This window comes from Eretmochelys imbricata, chromosome 1 (genome assembly GCF_965152235.1).
Source record: "Eretmochelys imbricata isolate rEreImb1 chromosome 1, rEreImb1.hap1, whole genome shotgun sequence".
NCBI lineage: Eukaryota > Metazoa > Chordata > Testudines > Cheloniidae > Eretmochelys > Eretmochelys imbricata.
The window spans coordinates 144,427,430-144,452,326 of NC_135572.1; the positions used below are offsets into that span (position 1 = coordinate 144,427,430).

The 24,897-nt window shown below is 40.0% G+C and overlaps 1 protein-coding gene across 4 annotated transcripts in view; it reads left to right on the forward strand.

Moving 5' to 3' along the window:
- Nucleotides 1-981: 981 nt before the first annotated feature.
- The window catches only part of ZFX (zinc finger protein X-linked), a 28,932-nt gene continuing 5,016 nt past the window's right edge, over nucleotides 982-24,897 (forward strand). Inside the window, exons 1-9 of one of the 4 annotated variants that reach the window (XM_077816929.1) lie at nucleotides 1,018-1,106; nucleotides 2,033-2,251; nucleotides 6,556-6,644; nucleotides 7,180-7,746; nucleotides 11,613-11,672; nucleotides 19,591-19,740; nucleotides 19,952-20,092; nucleotides 20,189-20,323; nucleotides 23,947-24,087. In XM_077816929.1, the coding sequence (XP_077673055.1) occupies nucleotides 6,584-6,644; nucleotides 7,180-7,746; nucleotides 11,613-11,672; nucleotides 19,591-19,740; nucleotides 19,952-20,092; nucleotides 20,189-20,323; nucleotides 23,947-24,087 (1,255 nt within the window). In that variant the 5' untranslated portion in view covers nucleotides 1,018-1,106; nucleotides 2,033-2,251; nucleotides 6,556-6,583. Of the gene's footprint in view, nucleotides 1,107-2,032; nucleotides 2,252-6,555; nucleotides 6,645-7,179; nucleotides 7,747-9,932; nucleotides 9,994-11,612; nucleotides 11,673-19,590; nucleotides 19,741-19,951; nucleotides 20,093-20,188; nucleotides 20,324-23,946; nucleotides 24,088-24,897 lie in introns of those variants that run through there. The other 3 variants (XM_077816921.1, XM_077816938.1, XM_077816946.1) reach the window with 3 other exon arrangements.

Consider the following 24,897-nt stretch of genomic DNA (forward strand, 5'->3'; position numbering starts at 1 on the left):
CAGGAGAAAAAAAAACTTTTATAGGGATAGTTCTGATATTTGGGCCTTTTTCTTGTATAGGTGCCTATTACTCCCTACCCCATCCCAATTTTTCACACTTTCTATCAGTCACCCTAGCACAGTAATAGTGTTTTTAGATTTTTTTCTTCTGTTCTTATATGGGAAACCACCACCTATGCCAGTTCTTTACAGGAAGATACAGGACACATACCATGTGTATTAAAAATCCTCAGGGAAAGTAATTACTCCTACGTGTGCAAGAAGCCACTTTCAATATGTAAAGGTCGGGGTTCGGTTTCAGTCCTATTTACAAGACACCACATCACACCAATCACATTGTAGAAGCGAACGGATCGATTTGTTTTCCACCAGGGCTCGCTTGGAATTATCCCGGGCCAACCTCTCTCCTCCCGAGCTCCGCTACTCAATCCGATTTTATTTCCACATGCAAAAAAATACAGAACCGCCCCTCCCCCCAAAATAGTAAAAAAAAAAGAAAAAAAAGACCCCAAAACCAACCCCTTTAATTTCCCCTCAAAACGGGGGGGGGGGGGGGCAAAGTTTCCAGGATGGGCTGAAAATATATTTTGGGGGACGGGGGAGCCAGGCCAGCCCCGTGCCAGACTGGAGTGGGGGTGCCCAGGCCCCGCCAGGCAGGGGGCCCGGGACACCAGCAGCTCCCCTCTCCCCGGACCGCGCGGAGCGGCTCTGAGCCCCGAGCGAAATTTTACGGCCGAGCTGGAGCGGAGGAGGCGGCGGCAGCAGCAGGAGGAGCCGCCGCCCTCCTGTTCGTCCTCCCCGGCAACGGCGCCGCCGACTCCCGGGCCCGCTCCGCTGCCCGCGGCCCCGGGCGCTTGGCCTGAGGAGCGGCGCAGGCAGCGGCGGCGGCGTCTCCCTTCCGCATTTTCCTGGGTCTCTCTCGGGCAGTGACGTGACGTGCTGACGGCGGGCCCGGCCCGGGGAGCTTGGCCGCTTCCACTCAGCTCCGAGCTCGGCCCCTCCCTCCCCTCCCGCCCGCCCCGCCGCAGCCACCGCCGCCGAGCTCGGCCCAGTCGCGCTGCGAGAGGCCGCCCCGAGCCGAGCGCCGCCGCCCGCCACCCCGCACGGTAAGCAGCGCGGGCCGGGCCTTCTCCTCCCCGTGCCCGCACCAGGCCGCGGCGCGGCGCCGCAGTGCAGGCCCGGAGGAGGCCGCAGCTAGGCCGCGCCAGGGCTCCGGCAGGAGCGGGCCGTAGGGCCGCGAGCCGAGCTCTCGCCGCGCGACTGGGTGCGGCGCAGCCGGGGCCGGGCCGTGTGGGGAGCAGGGTCTGGGCCGGGCCGGGCCGGGGGGCGGCGGGGCCAGGCCGCGGGCTCGGCCGTGGGGGGCTCTCGGAGCCTGTGGAGGAGGAGACAAGATGGCGGCGGGGCACAGAGGCTGCGAGAGGCGGGGGCAGGGCGCCGGCCGCCATCTTGAATTAATCGCTCGTCCCAGCAGCCAGGCTTCCCCGCGTGCGAGTCGGGCCAGCGAGGGCGGCCCCAGACCCCCATCCCGGCGCTGGCGCTGTCCGCCCCCGGCGGCTTCCTGGGCCGCTGCAGCGCCAGGCACGCCAGCAATGGCCCCCGCACTGCGGAGGGAGGAGGAGGGCGCCCGCCCTGCCGCCGCCACCACCACCACCCTCGGGAGGGCGCAGGGCAGGGCAGGGCGCGCCGCGCTGCAGCCCGACACGCACCCCTCCCCCCTGGCGGTGCCTTGAGCGCGGCAACGCTGCCTTGTTGCGAGCGCCGAGCGGGGGCCCTCGGCACGGTTCCCTGCCCAGCCAGCGGGCCCTGGGGGCGAGGGGGAGCCCGGGAAAGGCTCCCTTCCTTGGGAAGAATGGCTGCCTGCCTAGCGGGGGCAGTGAGTTTTCCCCCAGCCCCGGCTGTAGAGCCCCCTTCAGTGAAGAGTTTCAAAGAGATACTCGGGGCTAAATGTTTCCCCGATTTTAGGCTTTATTAAAATCAGCACAGACATCGTCTGACCCAGAACATCCCCCGTGACCCTCTTTTCTTAATCCAGAGGAAACAGCCTTTTGCCCAGTGTCTGCGAATCCAGCTGAGTTAGTGCAGGAGAGTGAACATGAGTTTGGAGCCTGGCTGTAGGCCACAGGGAAACTATGCTGGATTTGCTGCCCAAACTGAGGGAGATGCAGAAAAAGAAACAAGCAGCTAACGATATTTGGAACATTTGTCATGGTTTTCGGACTTACTTGTGAAGTTGAGCCCTTGCTTTATAAAGGTGTAGTTTTGAACATGATTCTTCCTTTGTGTGTGTGTTACATTCTCAGTGATCAAGTCAGGCAGAGGAACAGTAATTCTGTACGGTTTCAGCACAGTAATAAGTTGCTGGTAGGCTAAGGCATTGGACTGCTCAGGGCTTTAACCCAATTATGGGGACACAATTAGATCCCGTCTACACTACATTTACTACACTACTTTTAGAACTGGGATGTGACCGGATCAGGGAAAATCTTGTAATTGGTTCTCCTGACTCAATTATACTTCTGATGTAGATGGGGGTCTTTCACTGGGGATGGGAGGTAGGGGATTTTGCTGATTGCTCTTCACCAGTGGAAGTGGGGTCAGGATTTTGTTGTGTTTTTAAGAAATTCTGTACAGGGATGAGGGAGATTTTGCTATGTGTATTGGTATTTTTATGGGAATGGAGGTGGGTGAAGGATTTTTGTGTATTACTCTCGTCCGTAAGGATGGAGAAATGATTTTGCTGTATCTTAGGGTTTGTCTACACTTAATACACTAGTGGCATTCCTGCAACTGTACTGCTGTAGTACTTCAGTGTAGACGCTACTTATGCTGACAGGACATAGTCTCCCATCCACGTAAGTAATCCACCTCCCTGAGGGGCAGTAGCTAGGTTGACGGAAGAATTTTGCATGTGAATTTAAGGTTAACTTAACTATGCTGCTCAGGCATGTGGATTTTTCACACCCCTGAACAACGTAGTTATGTTGACGTAATTTTCTAGTGTACACCAGGCCTTAGTCTTCCCCCTCTTGCTTCTTTTGGAAGCGGGTTGGGTAGTGGAATATGTGTGTTTCAGTGGCATATTATAATCTCACTCTCTCCTGCACATGTTCTTTCTCCGTTCATGGCTTTCTTGAATGATTGTATTTAAGGTCAGAGTTATGGGGAAATACGTAAATAACATCTGGGGAAATGAAGGGTTTTGTAGGGTTTTTTTTATTGAATTGCCAGCATTTTAATATAATTTGTATTCCAAATATATTTTTTCTTACTTGTTCTCATATCAGAAATTTGCCTTGATTTTCATTTGCCCAAATAAAGCTATATTGCTTATATAAGCAGATATAATAAGCATCCTGTTAGCGCTGTCTTTATAATTTAGCTTTACAGACTAAACTATATAATATTTAAGATAATACTTACTCTAGATCCACATGAAACTGACTTAGTCCCTGATCCTTCAGTTGGATTTGACTGTGCAGGCGGATCTGTATACCTGCAAAGAGGCTCTTTGAAGCCATTGAGGTTCTACATGGGTGCAGAAGTCTCTGCATGGATCTAGTTGTAGGAACGGGGTCTTAAAATGTATTAAGGCAAATCTTATTTATTCCGGTAGAGGCTAGCTTAAAAAAAAATAATAAAACTTCTATGTTGTACAAGTTACAAGTGGTAGAAAGTCTATCCTTGATTCACCCACTAAATCTTAAAAATCCACTTGCTTGGAAAGCTTTCTCAGATGACTGAAATCAACATTTGCAGAATGTAAGATAACATTTGCAGAAATTCTGATCTCAACGGTTGAGCATGAACAGAGTGCAAACAAATATAATGCTGTCTTCCTGAATTTGCAGATGGACAGCTCTAGCACCTCTACTGTTGTTGGTATCTTTACTAAGTTGCATCAGGGTGAGCACTGACCAGAGACTTGTCAGTTTTTACTGTTACTATTCAGAATCTATGGGCAGCCTTGAGTAGTTATGAGAATCAGGTCAATTTCACTCTTTTGGAACTTAGAACAGTAGTAGAGAAAAGCAATGGAGTTATTCCTAGGGGAGAAGGACCCAAAAGGAGAAGCTGAGTAATGGAGACCTCCCTGTGCAGTAGCCAGAAATTTGAGGGAAGGATAGGATAACAGATGGATAACATCCATCGCAGGAGCAAGGAGGCCCGTGGCGTGGGAGTGGGGAATAGAAAGTGTGAACGCTCCTTCCAGCAGCCAGTGGGAATTGGGGCTTCAAAGTCATCAGACTCTAACTTATCAAAGGTTAATATGTATGACAAGATGGAGTCATTAAGTAGGGTCCATAAATAGTACTTCTACTTGGCATTGCTTGGGGACAGAGCAGGTCACTCCATCTTCTTTGTCAGTTTTTGGCTGCCAGGTTTAGTTCTTGCTACTAGGTATCTGATAAATTTACAAGTTCTGTGGGTGCATTAATGAGGGGGATGCATAGAGGGGTATGTTAGAGAGGGTAAGTTAGAAAAGAGCAATAAATGACAGTAGAGAACATAATGTAGGGAAAGATTGAGAGATCCAAATGGGTGGAGAAAGAGAGAAGGAAAAGAAGCAACCATAAGAAGGCATCACAGGAAAACATACTATTGTAGGAAAGAAATTCTTAATAGACTTAATAGACCTGAACTTGTTTAATTACTAAAGCTGAACAAATTTGGGACTGGTGATTAATACTTGTATAAATGTTTATCTTAGAATACCTGGGGTGCTAGAGTTCTTGCTTTTCTATGATAACAAAAGTTGACAAATCTGATCTTTCCCATATCCAAAGTTAAAAAAGTTTCTTCCTAATGAGTATTTGGGGTCCTAGATCTGTGGAGGGATCTGCTTGGGCAGAGTGCCATTGACATAATATCTTAACATTCAAAGTGGCCTGATTGATCTCAACAGAACTCGATAACAATCTGTCAGTGCAGATCCCTTTTCTTCGACTAGAGTCCTCCACAGTCTATTCAGTGTAGATCTCTTTTCAGAATCTAGGGTCGTTCAGCTGGACTTTTCCAAGTAGCAAAGGAGTCCACGAACAAAGTATCATTTTTACCTCAGACTGCAACTGCGGTTCTCATAGTTTAATGTCTGGCTACACTCCTTCACCCCCCCCACCCCAACTTGTTTACATTATTTTTCTTAACAGGAGGATTTGTTAGCTGGGAGTAGCAGAGGATTAGGTTGTGCAAGGATGGGGTTGGAATATATTTGCTTCTGGCTGGGTGTGTGTGTTTGGAAATGTTTGTTTGTTTATATTTCAGATAAACTCCCCCATGCAAAAACTTAATTAATATAAAGGAAAGATGGAGAATGAAAACAAACTGTTGAAGTTTTCAGTTAAGGTTTCCACAAAAATCTTAACTCTTTATATTGGGCTCATGCATTGTAATAATGCATTATGGTGATAGTGGGGGGTTCCTGCCCATTATTGGCAAAAGTGTTTGGAGGGAGGAAAACCACATGCCTTCCTCCTACTGACATAATTCTTCCTATTGGAAGAAGTCTTCAAGGAGATTCTGTGGCCTCTCCCTAGTCTTACACATCAAATCCCCCTAGCTTGGAATTTGTACTGGCTCTTACTTTGGCCAGACTGGTTTGCTCAACCCTAATTCTAAAGCATATATGCAAGGGGGCAGAGTTAAGGTTAGAGTGGTAAATTGTAATGAGAAATTTCTTAACCTTTTAGTATTTAGATTTTTGGGGGGATAGGGTGATTTAAGATCTAATCAGTTACTATTCATCAAAGAAGTTTTGACGCTGTATCAAACTATAGAGAGTTGATAGAATTCTAAATTTGATAGTGTTTAAGACCAGATGGTATTTTTAGTCTAAAAGCAAATGGGTGACGCTTCTCTGGGGAGCCTCTGCATAATCTCACTCATGAGATTCAAAGTGCCTGTGACATGGGGGTCTGGAACCTTGTGGCAATAACCATATGGGACCCTGAGGGAGGTATGAAATGCAAGCCCTAGCTACCTTAGTTCCTTTCTGACTGCCAAAGGCTGTGAACGTAAGGGACCCTAGAGCAGTGTCCATTTCTGATTCTATTAGACATCTACCTTTACTCACCTTGAGTAATTTTGTAATCATTATTAATTTGAGAACTCCTTAGCCCATCATCCATCTGGGTTGTACTGCTTACCAGTCTCTCGTGAGTGGATATTTGCAGAGGTTTCCCTCTTTGGGGAATACCTGTATGTATTCACTTTCTCTGCCCTTCTTCCTCAGAATTTTCTATACCTCCTTGAAGTATGAGGTTCAGGAAAAATGAACTGAGGTGTGTAGGGGTCATCTACGCTTTGTTCAACCTCTGAATGTTCAGTCACATGAGATGCTTTTGGGAGCCCCAAAGGGTATGGCTTTCCAGAGATTTAGGAACCGCACAGGCACCTTGAGTGAAATCTTGGCCATACTGAAGTCCAGGGGCATTTTGCTTTTGACCTCAATGGGGCTAGGATTTCACTTCTTGAATAAGAGTGTGAGATGTGCATAGGGAACTCTCTGAGAACTACAGTTACTGGGCAAGTAACCTTTCTCTTCTTTATTTTTTTCAGGCACTGTGACTGATGAGAATTAAAGGCCATGGATGAAGATGGACTTGAACTGCAGCCACATGAGCCAAACGCGTTTTTTGACCCAACAGGTCTGACAGGAGATAAAGCATATGAGGCCCTTCATGTTAAACATAAAATAGATTATAACCAGTCCGTTGTCGTTACTGAATAGTGCTGGGCTGTTTTGTTATTATTTTTGGACTGAATGCTGTACTTGTGATTTTATTTTTAGTTCAGAACAAACTAAAGTAACTAAAATGTACTGGCTACAGGATACTCTGAAAGGAGAAGTGTTTGGGGGTTATGGCAGACGCTCAAAAATGGCTGACCTTACCCATAACAAAATTTATGGTCTCTTTTAGTTGAATGCTAGAAAACTGGTTTATGTTAATTTGTCAAAGAAATGCCAGTGGCTAATAAGAAAGTAACAGTTTTTTAGTGCTTTTTCAACTACCATATCTCTCTGTAAATAGATATGGTCAAAGATACCAGAATGCTTGTGGTAGATAGATATGTTGTTTATAAGCTGAAGACAAATTGTAATAATTTGCAGCTGATAAATATCAGCCATGTTCCTTGAATTACTGTGGATGTTTTAAACATTGGTTTAATTATATTTTTCAGGGTCTGATGCAGCACATATGGATGGAGATCAGATTGTTGTGGAAGTGCAAGAAACAGTATTTGTTTCAGATGTGGTGGACTCAGACATAACTGTGCATAACTTTGTTCCTGACGATCCAGATTCTGTAGTCATCCAAGATGTCATTGAGGATGTTGTTATTGAGGATGTTCAGTGTTCAGATATCATGGAGGAGGCAGATGTGTCTGAAACTGTCATTATTCCTGAACAAGTGCTGGGCACAGAGGTAGCAGATGAAGTTTCTTTAGCACACTGCACTGTTCCAGATGATGTTTTAGCTTCTGACATAGCAGCAGCAGCATTGTCTATACCAGAACATGTACTGGCAAGTGAATCAATGCATGTACCTGAAGTTGGTCATGTGGAACATGTGGTTCATGATAATGTTGTAGAAGCAGAAATTGTCACCGATAGTCTGGGAGAAGATGTAGTTTCTGAAGAAGTGTTGGTAGCAGACTGTGCCTCAGAAGCAGTGATTGATGCCAATGGAATCCCTGTGCAGCACCAAGATGATAAGGGCAACTGTGAAGATTACCTTATGATTTCCTGTAAGTTTATGGGGAAAGCAGTAAAAGATAGAGTGAATGACATTGACTGGGGTGCTGTTTGAAAATTTTTGTTCCTTTTAAATAATGCCAGAGAGAAAGAGAGCTTTCTGAAATATTTATAAAAACGAAGTCTCATAAATATGCATTAATATTTTCTGTTATAATTGTGTTCCTGCTGAGGTGGTTTATTTATGAAGCTAATATAGATAAAGTAATTTTTCCAGCTATCTGATTATTAAAATAAGCCTTTTAAAATAAAATACTCATGTATTAGTTTACAGAACAATATTTTATGTGAATACTTTCTGTAACGAAGATGTAAAATGCCACTTACTTAATAACAACTATAGGAAATAAACCTGGCATTGCTCCAGCATATACATTTAGACAAATGTATATGTTGCAAAATCACTAAGAAAGCAAAAGAATGGTTTCACATAAGTGGAAGAGGGACAGCCACAGAACTGTTCTATTTTTCTGCAGTTTGAAAAATGTCTTGCATCTGAAATACTATCCTTAGTGTTTTTGCTAATCTCCTCTTTTAGGTATATAAATACAGGTAGCAATAACTTTTTTCTTTTCTATTATAACGTGTTTCTTCTCTTGAATAAACTGAACATGTGAAGGTACACTATTAGCAAAAAGGACAGCCACTATTGCACATATTTGGGAAGCTCCCTTGAACTCAAGATTTTCGTTTTTGAATATTTTTAAGCCCCTTTGTACCAGTAGAATGGTCTATTAGAGTTGCAATATTGAAACAGGTGTGTGGGTGTGGGAGGGACACCACCAAATCATAAAGTTAATTCCTCTGTGGGAAATAAGCCTTTGCTCAAACTAACACTGATTTTAATGGTGTTATCTGATTAACATTCTTGGGTCCTATATAATTTATGAAAGATATTAAACAGGTTTTTGTCGTAGAATCATTGAAATAGAACAGACATATTGTATCATTTAGCCCATTTACGTTGACCCTTGCAGGATTATTTGTTTTGTCTAGATTTTAATGACTCAAATAATGGAACTTAACTGACGTCATATATTGATTGATTCTTGCTTCGTTTCCAGTACAGGTTCTTTGACTAGTTCTTCATTGTCTGCATGTTGTTCTTTGAATATTTCTTTTTTTAATGGAATTGTAGTTTGTTTTGGCTTAACTATAATATCGTCTTCTGCACTCATAGATTTGAATATTTCTTCTTCTTGCCTCCATGATCACTTGATTTCTTAATTCCCTAACAGTTGACTTCCTAGTGTTGAATACCCTTGTGTAGCTGTGTTTTAAAGTAATATGGAGATTGACTTAATGGTCCCTAACTAAGAAACCATCCTTTTGTACTTCTTAACTGTAGAGAGTAATTGACTGAAAACATGAGATAACCTCATCATGTTTAACAGAACCAAGATTTTTTATTCTTAGTCAGTTACTTCCACTTGGTGAGAAGTAGATCCAGGGTGGTTCCTTCACTGACTTGATTCTTTACTTTCATTGCTATTAAATGCCAGTGTGTTTTTAAATAGTTTTGTAATATATTTGGCTCTTCTAGCTCAGGTACTTAAGTAAATTTAATATTTTATATTCACCCTTTGTTGCAAAGCATATCTATTGTTTTTCTTTATATTTCGAATTGAACGTGCATTCTAGAATTTGAGTTAAATGAAAGTTTCCTCCATTACCTTCTACTGTATTTAAAGCCTGCCTAACAAGTTCTACTGGTTTTGAAGTCAGGAGGTTAGTAATCCCTCTTAAGTGGAGATTGTCTAATCTAAATAGTCACTTCATTATAGAAAAAAAATCAAATGATCTTTAAATTCAAAACCGTCCTCTTTACGTCTACAGTGTATGTCTGTCTTGGTCTTCAGGCTCAATCTTCTCCATTTTTCAGTTGCACTTGGTACCAGATGGCTCTCAGAGAAGATCACCAACATCAATCTCACCTTTAATTCCCCCCCCCAAGTCCCAGAGATCATCCTTGATTCTATCACAACTTTTTTCACTTATATTTATCTAAATTACGCATCCTGGGCAAATGGGTGAGTAGAATTTTGTGAGGTTGACTTAATCTAAGGTACCTGCATCATAGTATCTAAATGCTGCCGGTTTCCATGTGTACTACAATACATGAACATTTGCCTGTTTTCCTCAGAATACTTTTGCCCATCACTTGAGAGGCAGAATATTACTCTGTTCACTTTATATGGGTCACAAGTTACCTGTCCCATATTCTTCATTGGAATTCCTAGGTAAGATCACTTGCCACCTTCTTTCTGTCGGTTGGTTCCCTTTCATTGTTTTCCCTTTGCTGGATAGGCTACTCTTTGTACCTGGCTTCTTCTTAATCTGAGCATCATCTCATTTTTCAAGATTGGTTTAGCTGTTGCTCAGGTGAGAATGGTTGAATGAGTGTCTAACAATTGAATAAAGAAAAGGAGTACTTGTGGCACCTTAGAGACTAACAAATTTATTTGAGCATAAGCTTTCGTGAGCTACACTTTGCTCACTTAGCTGTAGCTCACGAAAGCTTATGCTCAAATAAATTTGTTAGTCTCTAAGGTGCCACAAGTACTCCTTTTCTTTCTGTGGATACAGACTAACACGGCTGCTACTCTGACAATTGAATGGCTCCACACATGCTTTTCTTATTCCTTCTTCCTCTCTTCTCATTTATGGATTGAACTGCATTTTCTTTTCTGATAGTACCTGTCTTAGTGATCTACGTTCTGTGAGACTTTCCTTCAGCAAATTTATCTACTGTTTGAATCATCCTTTTCCCATTACAAATGGAATCTAGCATGTAAATGAGATTGCCTTGATTTCCTTGGATATTGCTTCCAAGATAATGCTTCTTACCACTAGCGATGCTCTCTTTTTGTGTAGATACTCTGTCTTTGCCCTCAGAAACTCAGTTGTTTGTTCTGAACTGGGTCCTGGCTATTTATACCTAACTCAGCTCTGCCTTTGGATCCCTAAGCAGAGAATGAAAACCACTGCCAGATGTTAAGCAGCCTGGGAAAGGATTCCAAGAGTTTTGATAAACCACACTTTTCCTTTTATCCATGCCAGAAAAAGTTATTTAAGGAGGACTCTTGAGATATCTTGGCCAGAAGGGGACAGATTATGGACAGACACACATCAATCCAACTCCTCTAGCCATAGACCGAACTTATGATTTGGAAAGCCATTTCTTCCTAAATGGAAATGTAGCATTTTAGTAAAATGTTAAAAAATGGCCATAGACAGAAAGATGTTGGAGTTTATCATGGAGGACAGTACCTTTAGAGCTGGACATCCAACTGAAATTAAGGTTTCTACATTCCGGATTTTACTCAGTTCGTCAAAGCAGGAGACATGCAATTAGCTTTTTGTCGCTGAACAGAGGCAATAGAAACAGCTCCATCAGAAGAGAAGTTGTGCTGGATGTTCTCAGTATATTTTGTACAATAAGAATGGTAAAATATAAATAATCAGTATGGGAAATCTGAAGAGATGAAGGCTAATCTAGGGAACTTTGTATTTGTCCAGTATTCCGCAAATCTAGGAAATTGTATGATGTCAACAGGTATAGCAGGCACATTACGTTCACATCCAAATCAGGCCTAGAGTAAGAAATATTTGATTCATGTACCAGAACCAACATTTTCAGTACAGGACCTTTTCAGAACCAAGGGTATTCACAAAGATGGTAACAGTGATTGTATAATTACTTAGGTTTAGAAGGGGCACATTCTCCCCCACCCCCTTGGATGATATTTTTATAAAGTCAAGAGCAATGGACCTAGTCAACAGAACCATAATCCATATGACTTCAGTAGTGAAGAATCATGGTTTTGTAGCAGATATAAAAAATGTTTTTGTTTTACAGGCTGTCTTCATCAACAACCTGGGAGTACAGAGCTATTTTCTCTTGAGGAGATTCTTAAAGGTGCAAGACATCATAATAGTTTTTTCCCTCAAAAAAGTAACATTTGCTGTCAGACCCTATCTAACCATTATAATGGTACTGTGCATAACTGTCCTGCCCAAGAATGTTTATGAGATCACTGTGTGTTGATCATAAAGTGGAAGATATTAGGATGCATTGGTAAGAGTTATATTCAAGAGCGTAGTTTTTACTGTGCTGGGTAGACAGGAGCCAAATTATGGGAATTGGAGCTACTTTGCTGCAGAGCCCACCAAGACCGACTAATGACAGATATCAGCCTTGAGTCTTGGGAAACTTATCTATGATAGAGTTCTGTTTCTTGGGATTGTAGGAAGTTCGCAGTGTCCTCTTACAGTTAAAGAAATATCAGGATGGCCTGGCATTGTGTTGGACACCATCGTAACTGTGTTCTGTGTGGAAAAGAAAGTGGGCACAAGATATACTAGTCTACATCAGGAAGTAAAGTTGCCACTTTCAGTGAACAGAAAGTCTGGCCTTTCAAATACAAATAAACAGTGTAAATGTTCAGATTGAGCAGAAAGTCAGTTTGGGAAATACAGCCTGTATAGGAACCTACTTGAGTATAAACATTATGGAAGAATGCAACAACCTTTTGCATTAAGGAAATACTAAACTAAGCAAGTTGTTCTAGTTGGCAAACAACTTATCCTAAGTATTTTGTCTGTTACCTGTGATAGTGAGAATTTTTGCCAACGTAAGGACAGAACTCACGTTGTTCTTATTGTTCCAGACTGACTTGGGGCCAGATTCTTATCTTACTGAAATTGATGTAAATGTGGAGTAATTTTTTTGGATTCAGGGGCTGGATTGATGATGCATTTATTGATGAGTATGTACATGTAAAAGGATGGCACCTGAATTGTGCCCAATTTGTATATTTTTTGGAATAGAGAAATGTAAGAAGATTATACCATTTGGTCTTTCCAGGGTCACATTTTGAAATAGTTTGTAGTGCAATTCGTTCATATATAAGAATTTTTCATTTTAGATGTAATGTTTGGTGGGAAGCAAATACTGTAGTAGTATGATGATGATGGGCGATCATTTGTTACTGAGTATGATCATCTTCCATGGGAGTTATGGGTCCTCTGGTGGGTAATGAGGCCAATCCTTGAACCACATGTTCCATTACAATGAGGACAGATGTTTTCATGACTGGAGACCTGTCTCTCCTTCCTCCTGTGCCTCTTGTCCTCTTCAGCTTGTCGGCAAGCAAGTTCAAAATGCAGGGGACCATCACATAGGACTTCGCTCCATTTTAAACAATCCTGGGCAAGTGTCTCCCAAGTATCAATGTCAATATTAAATTTTTTTAGGTTGTCCTTCAGCAAGTCCTTACAACGCTTCCGTTGTCCACCCATGTTACGGTAGTAGTATAGCAGACAATTATATATTAATAATATTGAATTAATCTGTTAAGCTATATTTTGTTTTTCCTTGTACTGCTCTTAGTCATTCCTTTATTATCTCTTGGTCTTACTGTTATTCTTCCATATGGAGACTATCTAGATATGCTTTAGATCAGGGGTTCTCAAGATTTTTCATTTTGTGGACTACATTAACAGATTATTTTATGGACCACTTCTACGTTTGTGCACAATTATGCAGTCCACCTTCCTCTTCCATTTGTGATCACATAAAATCACTGTAGCAACTATAGCAATTGCATACAAAGAAAAGTAACATTAGGAAAGTGTATTTTTTGCCATTTTTTAAAGTAAATTTAGCAACTGGAAACGAGAAAAGAGCCAGCGTCATGTGATCGGTGAGCTCTCTGAAGACCACCAGCAAGTGCCTTGTGGATCATAGTTTGGAAACTTCTGTTTTAGAAAAAGTATCTAGTTTCTTAGGGTATCTGTTTTGTTTTTCTTTTATTTATTTTCTTGGAGAAGCAGTCTCCACCCAGAAGTAAAATTCTGGTACAGAGGAATCAAAACATAGCCAGTTCATTTACTAAGTTTTTATAAAGTTTATCAGATTTTAGTTAATATTTATAAAAGTTACGTCTTACAGCTTTGGAGTAAAGTAGTTCTGGCTCTTCTTTTCAGTAACATGGGTTGCGATCAGTTTAACAAGGGCCCAGTGTACCTACTGGGAAGGCCACAATCCTTTAGTACAAACTGGTGAGCGTGCATTCTTTGAGAAATTAAATTAACAGATAGGAACACATTTTCCTTTTTTACTTCCAGGAGGGAGAATATAAGAAAATGGCAGCATCCTGTGTTTGGCGCATTCATGGGTAAGACAGGTATGGGGTAGTACCCATAGATAGGTCCTGTATTTGAATTAAAAATTCAAGCATCTAAGAGGCTTCACATTTTAAACATTGACCAGGTTGATGTTTGTAAACCTCATTTTCTCTAACTGAGATTGAGAAGATGGAAAAATACAGAAAAATGCATAGAAAGTGTTCATTTAAAAAAAAATTCACTATGTGACCAAAATAATGTTTTTAGACTGCACCCTAAAATAAGTAATTACAAGGACGATACCAAAGCCCAAATAAACCAGTATAGATAGATGCTTCAGTGTGGCAGGCACACTACATGTCTTGATCGCTAATCAACCACCCAGGTACACTGTGGATTGCAGACAATGGCCAGCAGCTGCAGCCAAACTATATTTCAGTGCAAACATGCTTTATACTTAGAGCCAATTGGAGAGGGAAATGGTGTTATTCCTGCTGGGATATATTTTTGTTTCCCCCTTGTTTCCATCTCACCTTCTGATTTCCTTTTCCTTTTTTCCTTGTTATCTCTGATCTTGTCTTCTGTTTTACTCTTTTCTCATCCTTTCTTCCCCATTTTTCTCCTATTGAACGTAGTGCACTGTCTATCATATTTTCTACTCTTTTCCTCTAATCTGCCAAGCACTGCTAGCATGTTAATGCTGCGGACTCTCCCAGAAATGCGTGGGAATTTTTCCTCCAAGGGGAAAATTTGGTCCTATATTTCTACACATACTCGCATTTTAAAAGTTTGGCAAGTTTTTGTTTTGTTTGTTAAATAGGATTATTAAAGGATACTTACATTAAATAGGAATCATATCTGAGGCTTTTATATAATGTAAAGGGGAGTCAGGAAACAAACAAATTATAATTTTGTACATTGAAATATGCACCAATTGCCTTAAAATTACATCTTTCACAAAGATTACTCTCCAGCGTAGGAAGACCTTATCCATTGTCTGGAGGAGAAGCAACTGAGTTTCTGATTCATAAGCCAGAAACCTTCTCTACTACAAATATTATTTAAAAAACAAACAAAAAACCACCAGACTCTACAATTAGAAGTTTATTGTTTTAAAACAAAAACCAAAAACAATCCCTGCCTAACATAGTATTCTAGGCTCTAGAACTTTATTTTTTTCCTTGTTAAAATCCGTTTAAGTCAGTGGCAAATTTCCTATTGACTTCAGTGGTGCAGTATCAAGCCCTATTGATGAGAAAGCACAATATAGACATGATGGACAGTGCTGATAGCCAATCCAGAAGGGAGTAATTAAATCCAACAGAAGGAACAAAACAAAAAGTATACTTGAGGAATGATAGCAAAACATTTCCCCCCCCATGCCAGAATTTTATTTATGGTTGGGGGTCTCATGTATATTCCAAGGAATTTTTTATAAAAGTGCATCCAGGTAGCAGAGAACATCTACTGTAAGGTTGCATTTTCAAAGTGATCTGTAATAACATATCACCATAATGTCTTACCTTTTTTCTCCATTTAAAAGGTTCTGAGTTTCATTACAGCTATGTTAACAAGGACATTGTCTCTTGATCTAGGATCTTGTTCCTAAAGACATTTCAGATAGTACCCTTGGTTTTCTGGGACTTTGGAAGCAATATATTGTGCAGTGTTCATTCATCATTCGCTTGAAAAAATAGTGTTTGGTGCATTCCTGCTGCCAGTTCTAGTGATGGGACTAGTAGATTAAAGAACATTTTGTAATGTAATATAATGCATAATATTCTCTTCAAATAGTGATAACTACTAATTTACATTCCTTGTTGAGAAATTTTATGCATATGTAAACATATGTATAGTACAGATGAGAGACAGAATACATAGATTGTATGTGGTATAAAGGTTTTATGTTGACATAATTGCACAATAATAATAATAATAATAATACCTAGTCTTGTATAGTGCTTTGCATCAGTATATCTCAAAGTACTTTACAAAGGAGGTCAGCATGATGCTCAGGATGGCTGCATTGTTCATGAGTGGCAAAACCATGATTGACTAATGAAGATCATTCCAGATGAGCCAATAAGACTTTTATACCATGTCATCATGTACTCTGTATATGCCACATGTTACAGAAAGCTATTAGAAATTTTTTTAGCATTTTAAAAGATTTTATTGGTACTGTTTTGCATTTCTTTTCCTCTTAGCTTTGTGCCTTTTGTTACCATGATTCCAAACTATACATGACTTTAAAGGAGCCATAAAAACCTCAAAAAGAGACTTAAAGTATTTATTGTAGATAACGTAATATATTTTAAGTCCAATGCTTTGGACTCTGCCAGTGCTAGAAGAAAATGTCGGATCCTGTTGGAAAGGGGAAGTCCCTGTAGGGTTGTGAGATAGTGGCCTTTGTAAGCCTGTGGAAATTAATATTTTTGGATAAAAGTGCACATTTGGGCAAAGAAACATTTTGTTATGATATGTGTTTTTAAAAAATGTCAGATTTCTGAAGCTGCTTATGAGGTTGCAAGTGTTAGAAGTGTACCAGTACTAGTGACTTAGTGGGCAGAGAGCGGGTGAGCCAGTTAAAATCTGCATGAAAAATAAATTTATCACATGAATGTGGGTATGTGTGTGTGAACTATATTTTCATTTTGGTGCTTGGAGGAAGTCCATTGAGGAGCAGCCATGGAACAGGCACAGTCTTCCTTTAAGAGATTGTTGTGTAGTGAATACAAAATAATACTGGGGAATGGATATAGGACTGTAATACTACATACAATTTAAATTCCTTTCTGTAGGAAAGTTAACAGGAATTGATGGAATCAGAATTTGTCAGTGTTAGAGTGGCAATTCATTAGTTTGAAACTGAACTTGGTCCCTTCTTTTATGAGCAAGCACGGTCTGGGATTGCTTAAAATACTTCTTCTTGGTCAGTGGGAAAAGACAGATCTAGTGTTTTTGTGTTGTTAACCCCCTTTCTAACCAACTAAAGGAGCAGTATTAACAGACTTAGAAGGGAGGTAGGCCAGGTTCTCAACTGAAGGGACATCTGTAATGTGTGGCCTTATGGGAGAAGACTAAAGGATGGCCCTTAATGGGAAAGGAGTTAATAGCTTGTTGGATGTGTGTGTAGAGGGGAGAACGTCATTAAAAATTGAAGAAGTGTATGAAACCTGGGCTGTAGAATACGTACTACTATGCTGTTTTTTCCCCTCTTACTGCAGTTTGACAACCATCAGGAAATATCCCAAAATAACATTCATCTTCTCTTTGCTCCAAATTGTGGTACTGGTTCTCTATGTTAGTGGTCATGGAAGGGCAACCTAGAGAAGTTGTGAAGCAGTTTTGTGGTGTTCACTGTGGCTGTTTCCTATCTCTTACTGCCTTCATCACCAGTATATTTTGGCTAGCTTGGGTCGAAATAGGGCATAAGAGCTGCCCTTGTTTCATCAAGTAGTGCAAGAACTCAAAAAGTAATAACAGAATGTTTTTTAAGTACATCAGAAGCAGGAAGCCTGCTAAACAACCAGTGGGGCCCCTGGACGATGGAGATGCAAAAGGAGCACTTAAAGATGATAAAGTCATTGTGGAGAAACTAAATGAATTCTTTGCTTCAGTCTTCACGGCTGAGGATATTAGGAAGATTCCCAAACCTGAGCAGTCTTTTGGAGGTGACACATCTGAGGAATTGTCACAAATTGAAGTGTCACTAGAGGAGGTTTTGGAATTAATTGAGAAACTTAAAACAAGTCACTGGGACCAGATGGCATTCACCCAAGAGTTCTGAAAGAACTCAAATGTGAAATTGCAGAACTATTAACTATGGCTTGTAACCTGTCCTTTAAATCTCCTTCTGAACCCAGTGACTGGAAGATAGCTAATGTAACGCCAATATTTAAAAAGGGCTCTAGAGGTGATCCAGGCAATTACAGACCAGTAGGTCTAACGTCGGTTCCGGGCAAATTAGTTGAAACAATAGTAAAGAATAAAATTGTCAGACACATAAATTGTTGAGCAAAAGTCAACATGGTTTCTGTAAAGGGAAATCATGTCTTACTAATCTATTAGAGTTCTTTGAAGGGGTCAACAGACATATGGACAAGGGGGATCCAGTGGACATAGTATACTTAGATTTCCAGAAAGCCTTTAACAAGGTCCCTCATCAAAGGCTCTTACATAAATTAAGTTGTCATGGGATAAGAGGGAAGATCCTTTCATGGATTGAGAACTGTTTAAAAGACAGGGAACAAAGGGTAGGAATAAATGGTAAATTTTCCTAATGGAGGGGGGTAACTGATGGTGTTCCCCAAGGGTCAATCCTAGGACCAATCCTATTCAACTTATTCATAAATGATCTGGAGAAAGGGGTAAACAGTGAGGTGGCAAAGTTTGCAGATGATACTAAACTGCTCAAGACAGTTAAGACCAAAGCAGACTGTGAAGAACTTCAAAAAGATCTCACAAAACTAAGTGATTGGGCAACAAAATGGCAAATTAAATTTAATGTGGATAAATGTAAAGTTAATGCACATTGGAAAAAATAACCCCAACTATGCATACAATATGATGGGGGCTAATTTAGCTACAACTAATCAGGAGAAAGATCTTGGAGTCATCGTGGATAGTTTTCTGAAGACGTCCACTCGGTGTGCAGCGGCAGTCAAAAAAGCAAACAGGATGTTAGGAATCGTTAAAGGGATAGAGAATAAGATGGAGTATATCTTATTGCCCTTATATAAATCCATGGTATGCCCACATCCTGAATACTGCATACAGATGTGGTCCCCTCATCTCAAAAAAGATATACTGGCATTAGAAAAGGTTCAGAAAAGGGCAACTAAAATGATTAGGGGTTTCAAACAGGTCCAATATGAGGAGAGATTAAAGAGGCTAGGACTTTTCAGCTTGGAAATGAGGATACCAAGGGGGGATATGATAGAGGTATATAAAATCATGAGTGGTGTGGAGAAAGTGAATAAGGAAAAGTTATTTACTTGTTCCCATAATATAAGAACTAGGGGCCATCAAATTAAATTAATGGGCAGCAGATTTAAAACAAATAAAAGGTGGTTCTTCACACAGCGCACAGTCAACCTGTGGAACTCCTTGCCTGAGGAGGTTGTGAAGGCTAGGACTATAACAGGATTTAAAAGAGAACTGGATAAATTCATGGAGGTTAAGTCCATTAATGGCTATGAGCCAGGATGGGTAAGGAATGATGTCCCTAGCCTCTGTTTGTCAGAGGGTGGAGATGGATGGCAGGAGAGAGATCACTTGATCATTACCTGTTAGGTTTACTCCCTCTGGGGCACCTGGCATTGGCCACTCCTCGGTAGACAGGATACTGGGCTGGATGGACCTTTGGTCTGACCCAAAGTATGGCCATTCTTATGTTCTTACATAAGAATGCTGCTGCTATTTTTTCTAATAGGGTGATGCAGATTATCACTTTTACCTTATCTAGATGATGAAAATCTTGCGTCTTGGATTTGCTTCTTTCTCTCTCTCTCTCTCTCTCTCTCTCTCTTTTTTTTTTTTGAAGGAATCTTAAGCAATTCTTTGTGTGGCTTCTTCCACTACAGTGTCAAACCAGTAAATTTATTTTCATTTTTAACCATTTTCAAACTGAAATGATAAAGTGAATCCTCTCTCATTTGCAGCTGTTTGTATAGATTGTGTGATCATAACATAATTTGTCTTTGTAGTGGATGATACTGGAAAGATAGAACATGAAGGTTCTGCTGAAATTACCATGGAAGCAGAGTCAGAAAGTGATCCGTGTAAAGTGGACAGCATTTGTCCAGAAGTCATCAAAGTATATATCTTCAAAGCTGATCCTGGAGAAGATGATTTAGGTAAATCAGCATGGTCATTTTAGAATTTCTAACTTCGCTTCTGAAATCCTGTATACTCTGAGACTATGGCTTTTCTCAAGTCATTTGTGAAGAGCCATGGATTCTAAAAGTTAAAGAATATAAACATTTTTTATATTATTTTTCAGTTTAGAATGTAATTTGATAGAAATGTACTTTAAAAAAACACTTTTATTCTGGTCGTCTTAATTAGGAGGCACGGTAGACATTGTGGAGAGTGAATCTGAGAATGATCATGGAGTGGGACTACTTGATCAAAACAGTGTTCGTATTCCAAGAGAAAAAATGGTTTACATGACTGTAAATGATTCTCAGCATGAAGATGAAGATTTAAGTAAGTAGGTGGCCTTTTTTTGCGGACAGGGTTTTTATTTTCAGTTATGTGAAATTATTATTAATGCTGTTTATTCTTAATTTCTTTTTCTCTTAGATGTTGCAGAAATTGCTGATGAGGTTTACATGGAAGTGATTGTAGGGGAGGAAGATGCAGCAGTGGCCCATGAACAGCAAATTGATGACACTGAAATTAAAACTTTTATGCCCATAGCTTGGGCAGCAGCTTATGGTAAGTCATGTACAAGCACTTCTTCAAGAGTGGGATTGGTGGTAGCAAAATATCTGAAAAAGCATTTACAATCAGAATGTCATAGAATCATAGAATATCAGGGTTGGAAGGGACCTCAGGAGGTCATCTAGTCCAACCCCCTGCTCAAAGAGGACCGATCCCCAACTAAATCACCCCAGCCAGGGCTTTGTCAGGCCTAACCTTAAAAACGTCTAAGGAAGGAGATTCCACGGCATTGTGTGTTGTACAGTTCCAAAATGCTGTCACCCATAAATCTCTAAACAGATTCCTGAAAAGGAAGATGAAAATTTTAAAGCAAGCCTCTCTGTTTCCATTTTAACAGGCATTTCCTTCATATAAATAATGTAGAAGGAGGTACAGCAAGAAGTACACAGGCTTCCAGCTGAAAAATTGTATCTTGAGTACCTCTGGCCTTCACAGTTTTGGTGTACAATAAAGGCTGGCTTGGAAATAGAGAGATGAATATTTTTGTCAAAAGTGACAACCAGGAGAATGTAGGATTCGTGTAAATCTTAGCTGAGAAGCAGTGTTAACATGTGACTTTATTTTGGGGTGCCTGGATGAGTACATAAATATATAGTCTGGTACTTGGAAAATGAAATACCTTTAAAAAGCAAGCAGGAAGCGAACACTGTACTTTCCATTTAAATAATTCTTGGGTAGAACTAGAGTTGCTCTCCAATTTTTCAGAATTGTTGTTCTTGCTTATTGGTATATGGGCACTAGTTGAGATCTGAACTGACTTTTCTCCTTGTTGGAGCAGATCGTTTATGTATTTAGGTTATAGAAGCACCCAGGTACCTCATCAAGATCGGGACCCTGTATGCTAGGTGCTGTCCAAACACACAGTAAGAGACAGTCCTTGCCCCAAAGTGTTTACAATATAATTTTAAATAAATTGCTACAAGTGGTGTAACAAACTAAAAAATGAAGGATAAAGGCAACGGTGATAGGAACACATGACTAAGTAGCTGTGTGAGTCATTTAAAAAAAAAAATCCCTTCTGTATACCTACTTGTCCTTTATTAATTGGACGTTTCATATAGTTCTCACAGTTGAAGTGAATGTTGAGGAGGGATTTGAAGAACAACAGGGTAATGACTATACAAATTAATTTAGAGATGACAATCGAAGCTGGTATTATTAGCGACATGGAAGAGATGAGGTGAGGGATAACACAGTAAGATAGAAGAATGGATGTGTGGTGATGGGCAGCGTACTAAAGGGCCTTAAAAGATGAGAAGAAAATTGAATTTCTGATGGGAAAGGGATGCCAGTGGATGTACTCAAAAGAGGAGGAGCAATATGGGCAGAATCTTAACCCCTATGTGGATGGACTTGAGTGGACTGAAGTGGATTTTCCAGGATAGAAAAGGAGGAGATTGCATTAGTAAAGACAGGAGATGATTAGGGCTTGGGTGAGAGTATTAGTTGTTCAGACAGAAAAAATTCTAGATCTTAAAAATGTTTTTGAGGAAGAAGCAGCAAGATTTGAACATATTTTGGATGTGTGGAGCTAGAGAGAGAGTGGAATAAAAGATGACATCTCGATTACAGATCTAAGTGACATGGAACATGGTGATGATGTCAGTAGTGTCAGAGAAAGGGGGCAATGAAATGCTGAGGAAATGATTGGAAAAGATGAAGAGAACCAGGAGAAGATGGTGACATAAAAGGCAAGGAGAACAAATATGTCAAGAAGGAGAATGTTTGTTAAAAAGTGCTGAGAGATCAGTGTGGGTAGAGTTGAGACCTTTGATTTGGCCTGAAGAATTCATGCGAGACCTCAGTGAGTGCAGTTTCAATGGGGATCCAGAATGGAGTTTGAAGAACTTAAGTCAACAGTTGTAGACAGCATATTCAATGAGTTTTAAAGATGAGGGAAAAAAGGGAGGACAGTAGTCAGAAAGAGAGGTGAGACGTCTAAAGTGGAGATTTTTGAGGACGTGGGAAACAGTAGTGTGCTTGTATTGTCAGGATGTGGGATCTGATGGGAGAGGTGAGAAAAGGGGAGCGGAAGGCATGGGTGTCACTGGGGCAGGTTGAAGGGGGCTTAGAGGAGGTCAGATGAGAAACCTCAAAGTCAATGACAGGTTCAAAGGAGGAGAGCGTGATGGAGATAATGTTACTGGGGAGGTTTAAAAAATAATCACATTTTATTATTTTTTTGCTACAATGTGGCAGAATCCAGTGGCTCTACTACTCTCCATTCTAGAAAGTAGGGAAAACAGTTTCCTGTATTTGAGAACATTTAGATCCAATTTTGTCGTGTCATAATCTGTAAGGACTTTTGTGTACATACTTCAGTTATGTTTTATTGTCAGATGTGAAATTGGTTCTCCCTTCCAAAAGCATTTGTCACCTGCCACACAGACTCTTCAGCCCTTTCTCTGGCTTTCCTCAGCTGATACATGAAGTTCAGAACCCTCAGGTTATGCATGAGTCTGTTGCTGCCTACATTTTTTTCTCTCATTCATTCCTAAACACCCACTTCAACTCTTTACTTTTATCTAGCTGCTTCCTTTGTCCTCTTCCCATTCTTGTCTTCACGCCTTCTTATATGCTACCTCTTCCATCTTGAACTGCCTCACTCTCCTGGAGCATAAAGAGACCACTCTTTGTGAGACCGCTTCTTAAAGCTTACATATTCCACAAAATCTTATCAATGTTAAACAACCAACAAAAGATGTGTTGTTAAATAAAAAACAAATCTTGATGATTTCACTTGTAGTTAAACCCATTATCTGTTGCGTTATATGTCATTCTGTTTATATGTACTGTTTGTATATTTAGAATGTAAGCTCCTTGGGGCATGGGTGATATCCTCCTCTTTTTTTTATACAGTGTTGAGCACACTGTTCATGCTCACTAAAATTAATTTGTACAAGGTTAAATCTCCGGATTTGTGTAGAGTGTGAGTTATGTATATTCATGTTGTTCTAATTCTTATTAAAGTCTCTGGCACATTCAGCAATGACTCCCAAATTAAAGGTCCAATCCTGTGAATCCTCTGCATATGGAACTTTCATTCTCTTCAGGTCAAGTCAGTTGGCTTGAACAGGATGAGCATTCACACACAGAGGTCTTACAGGATTGAACCCTAATGGAATAATGGATATCAGGTATAAATCGTGTGACTTGCACATGTTTCCTGAGATTATAAATCATGTGATTTGCATGTTTCCTGAGATTAGAAATTCTTTGTACAGAATTACTAACCAGAAATGTATGGGAAAATCTTTTCTTAAAATGCAATATTGAGATTAGAAAGAGAGAAACCTTTGTGAAATGGACTTCTGTTTTCTTCTGTAAACTACATTGGATTTGAATCCGGATCCTTCCCCATACAAATCCAGTACCTGCACCATTCAGTTAATACTAAGTACACAGTTGTTTTAGTCCTAGATTTTGTCGTATACTGAGAAGAGTGCTTGTGGATCAATTAATTTGAATGGCCTTTTGGTTTAACAACATTACCATAGTTTAGATAAGTTATCGAGTTAAAATATTCTCTTGTCTATTTTTCATTTATCATTATATTTTCTATAGTCCAAATAAATTTTAGAGTAACTATGGTAGATAATTTTAATCTATTTTATTAGGTAATAATACTGATGGGATTGAAAGCCGGAATGGCACCGCAAGTGCTCTCTTGCACATAGATGAGTCTACTGGACTTGGGAGACTAGCTAAACAAAAACCAAAGAAAAGGAGGAGACCTGAATCCAGGCAGTACCAAACAGGTGAGTACTTAGATGCTCAGGTAATTTAGTGATAGGGCTATAAAAGTTCCTCGATAGAGACATATGGATACTCATAAACAAATGTGCATTGCCACTGACGTCTTGAAGACACAACATTCTGTAGAGAGAATATGGTTACTTTGCTTCTCGGATTTGTTGGCAAGATGTTCAGCTTACATACCCAACTTGTATTTTCTTTTTAAAATTCTGAAATAAAAATGTTAGGAAAACTTAACTTCACAGCTTCAAATGGAAGTGAATCCTTCTCAGGCAAAACAAAAGCAATTTTGTGGCAAAAAGTTAAATTCTTATACATTTAACTTGTTAAACCAATTTGAATTGACTAGCATATACAACCTTTTTCAAAAACTGATCTTGGCCAAATAAAATATTGCTGTAAATGGTACTTTTCTAAAAATCTGGTTGTCCTTTTTGTATATACAATAAACTGAATAAAGTTAGTTATGGCAGTTACTCAAACTTCTTTAGTTACTTGTTAAATTATCATAAGTTACTTTATCTATAAAGTAAGTATAAATTCTATACATGTTCTCTCATGTCTCTTAAACTTACTATAATTATGAAATAAGTTACCCTAATGGTCTTTTCAGAATCTTTACTTGAAACCACAAGAGCAGCTGCATGGTGTTAACATTAGTAGGCTTCTACCTTCACTGAATTATTTATTTTTCCAATGAAGTAAAAAGAGTACCTCTCCATTTATTTAGGTGTTCTTGACTTAAAATACAAATATCAAAAATTCCTTTCCATTGTAACTAAACTGCAGCAGTTCCATTTCGTGTAGCCCCC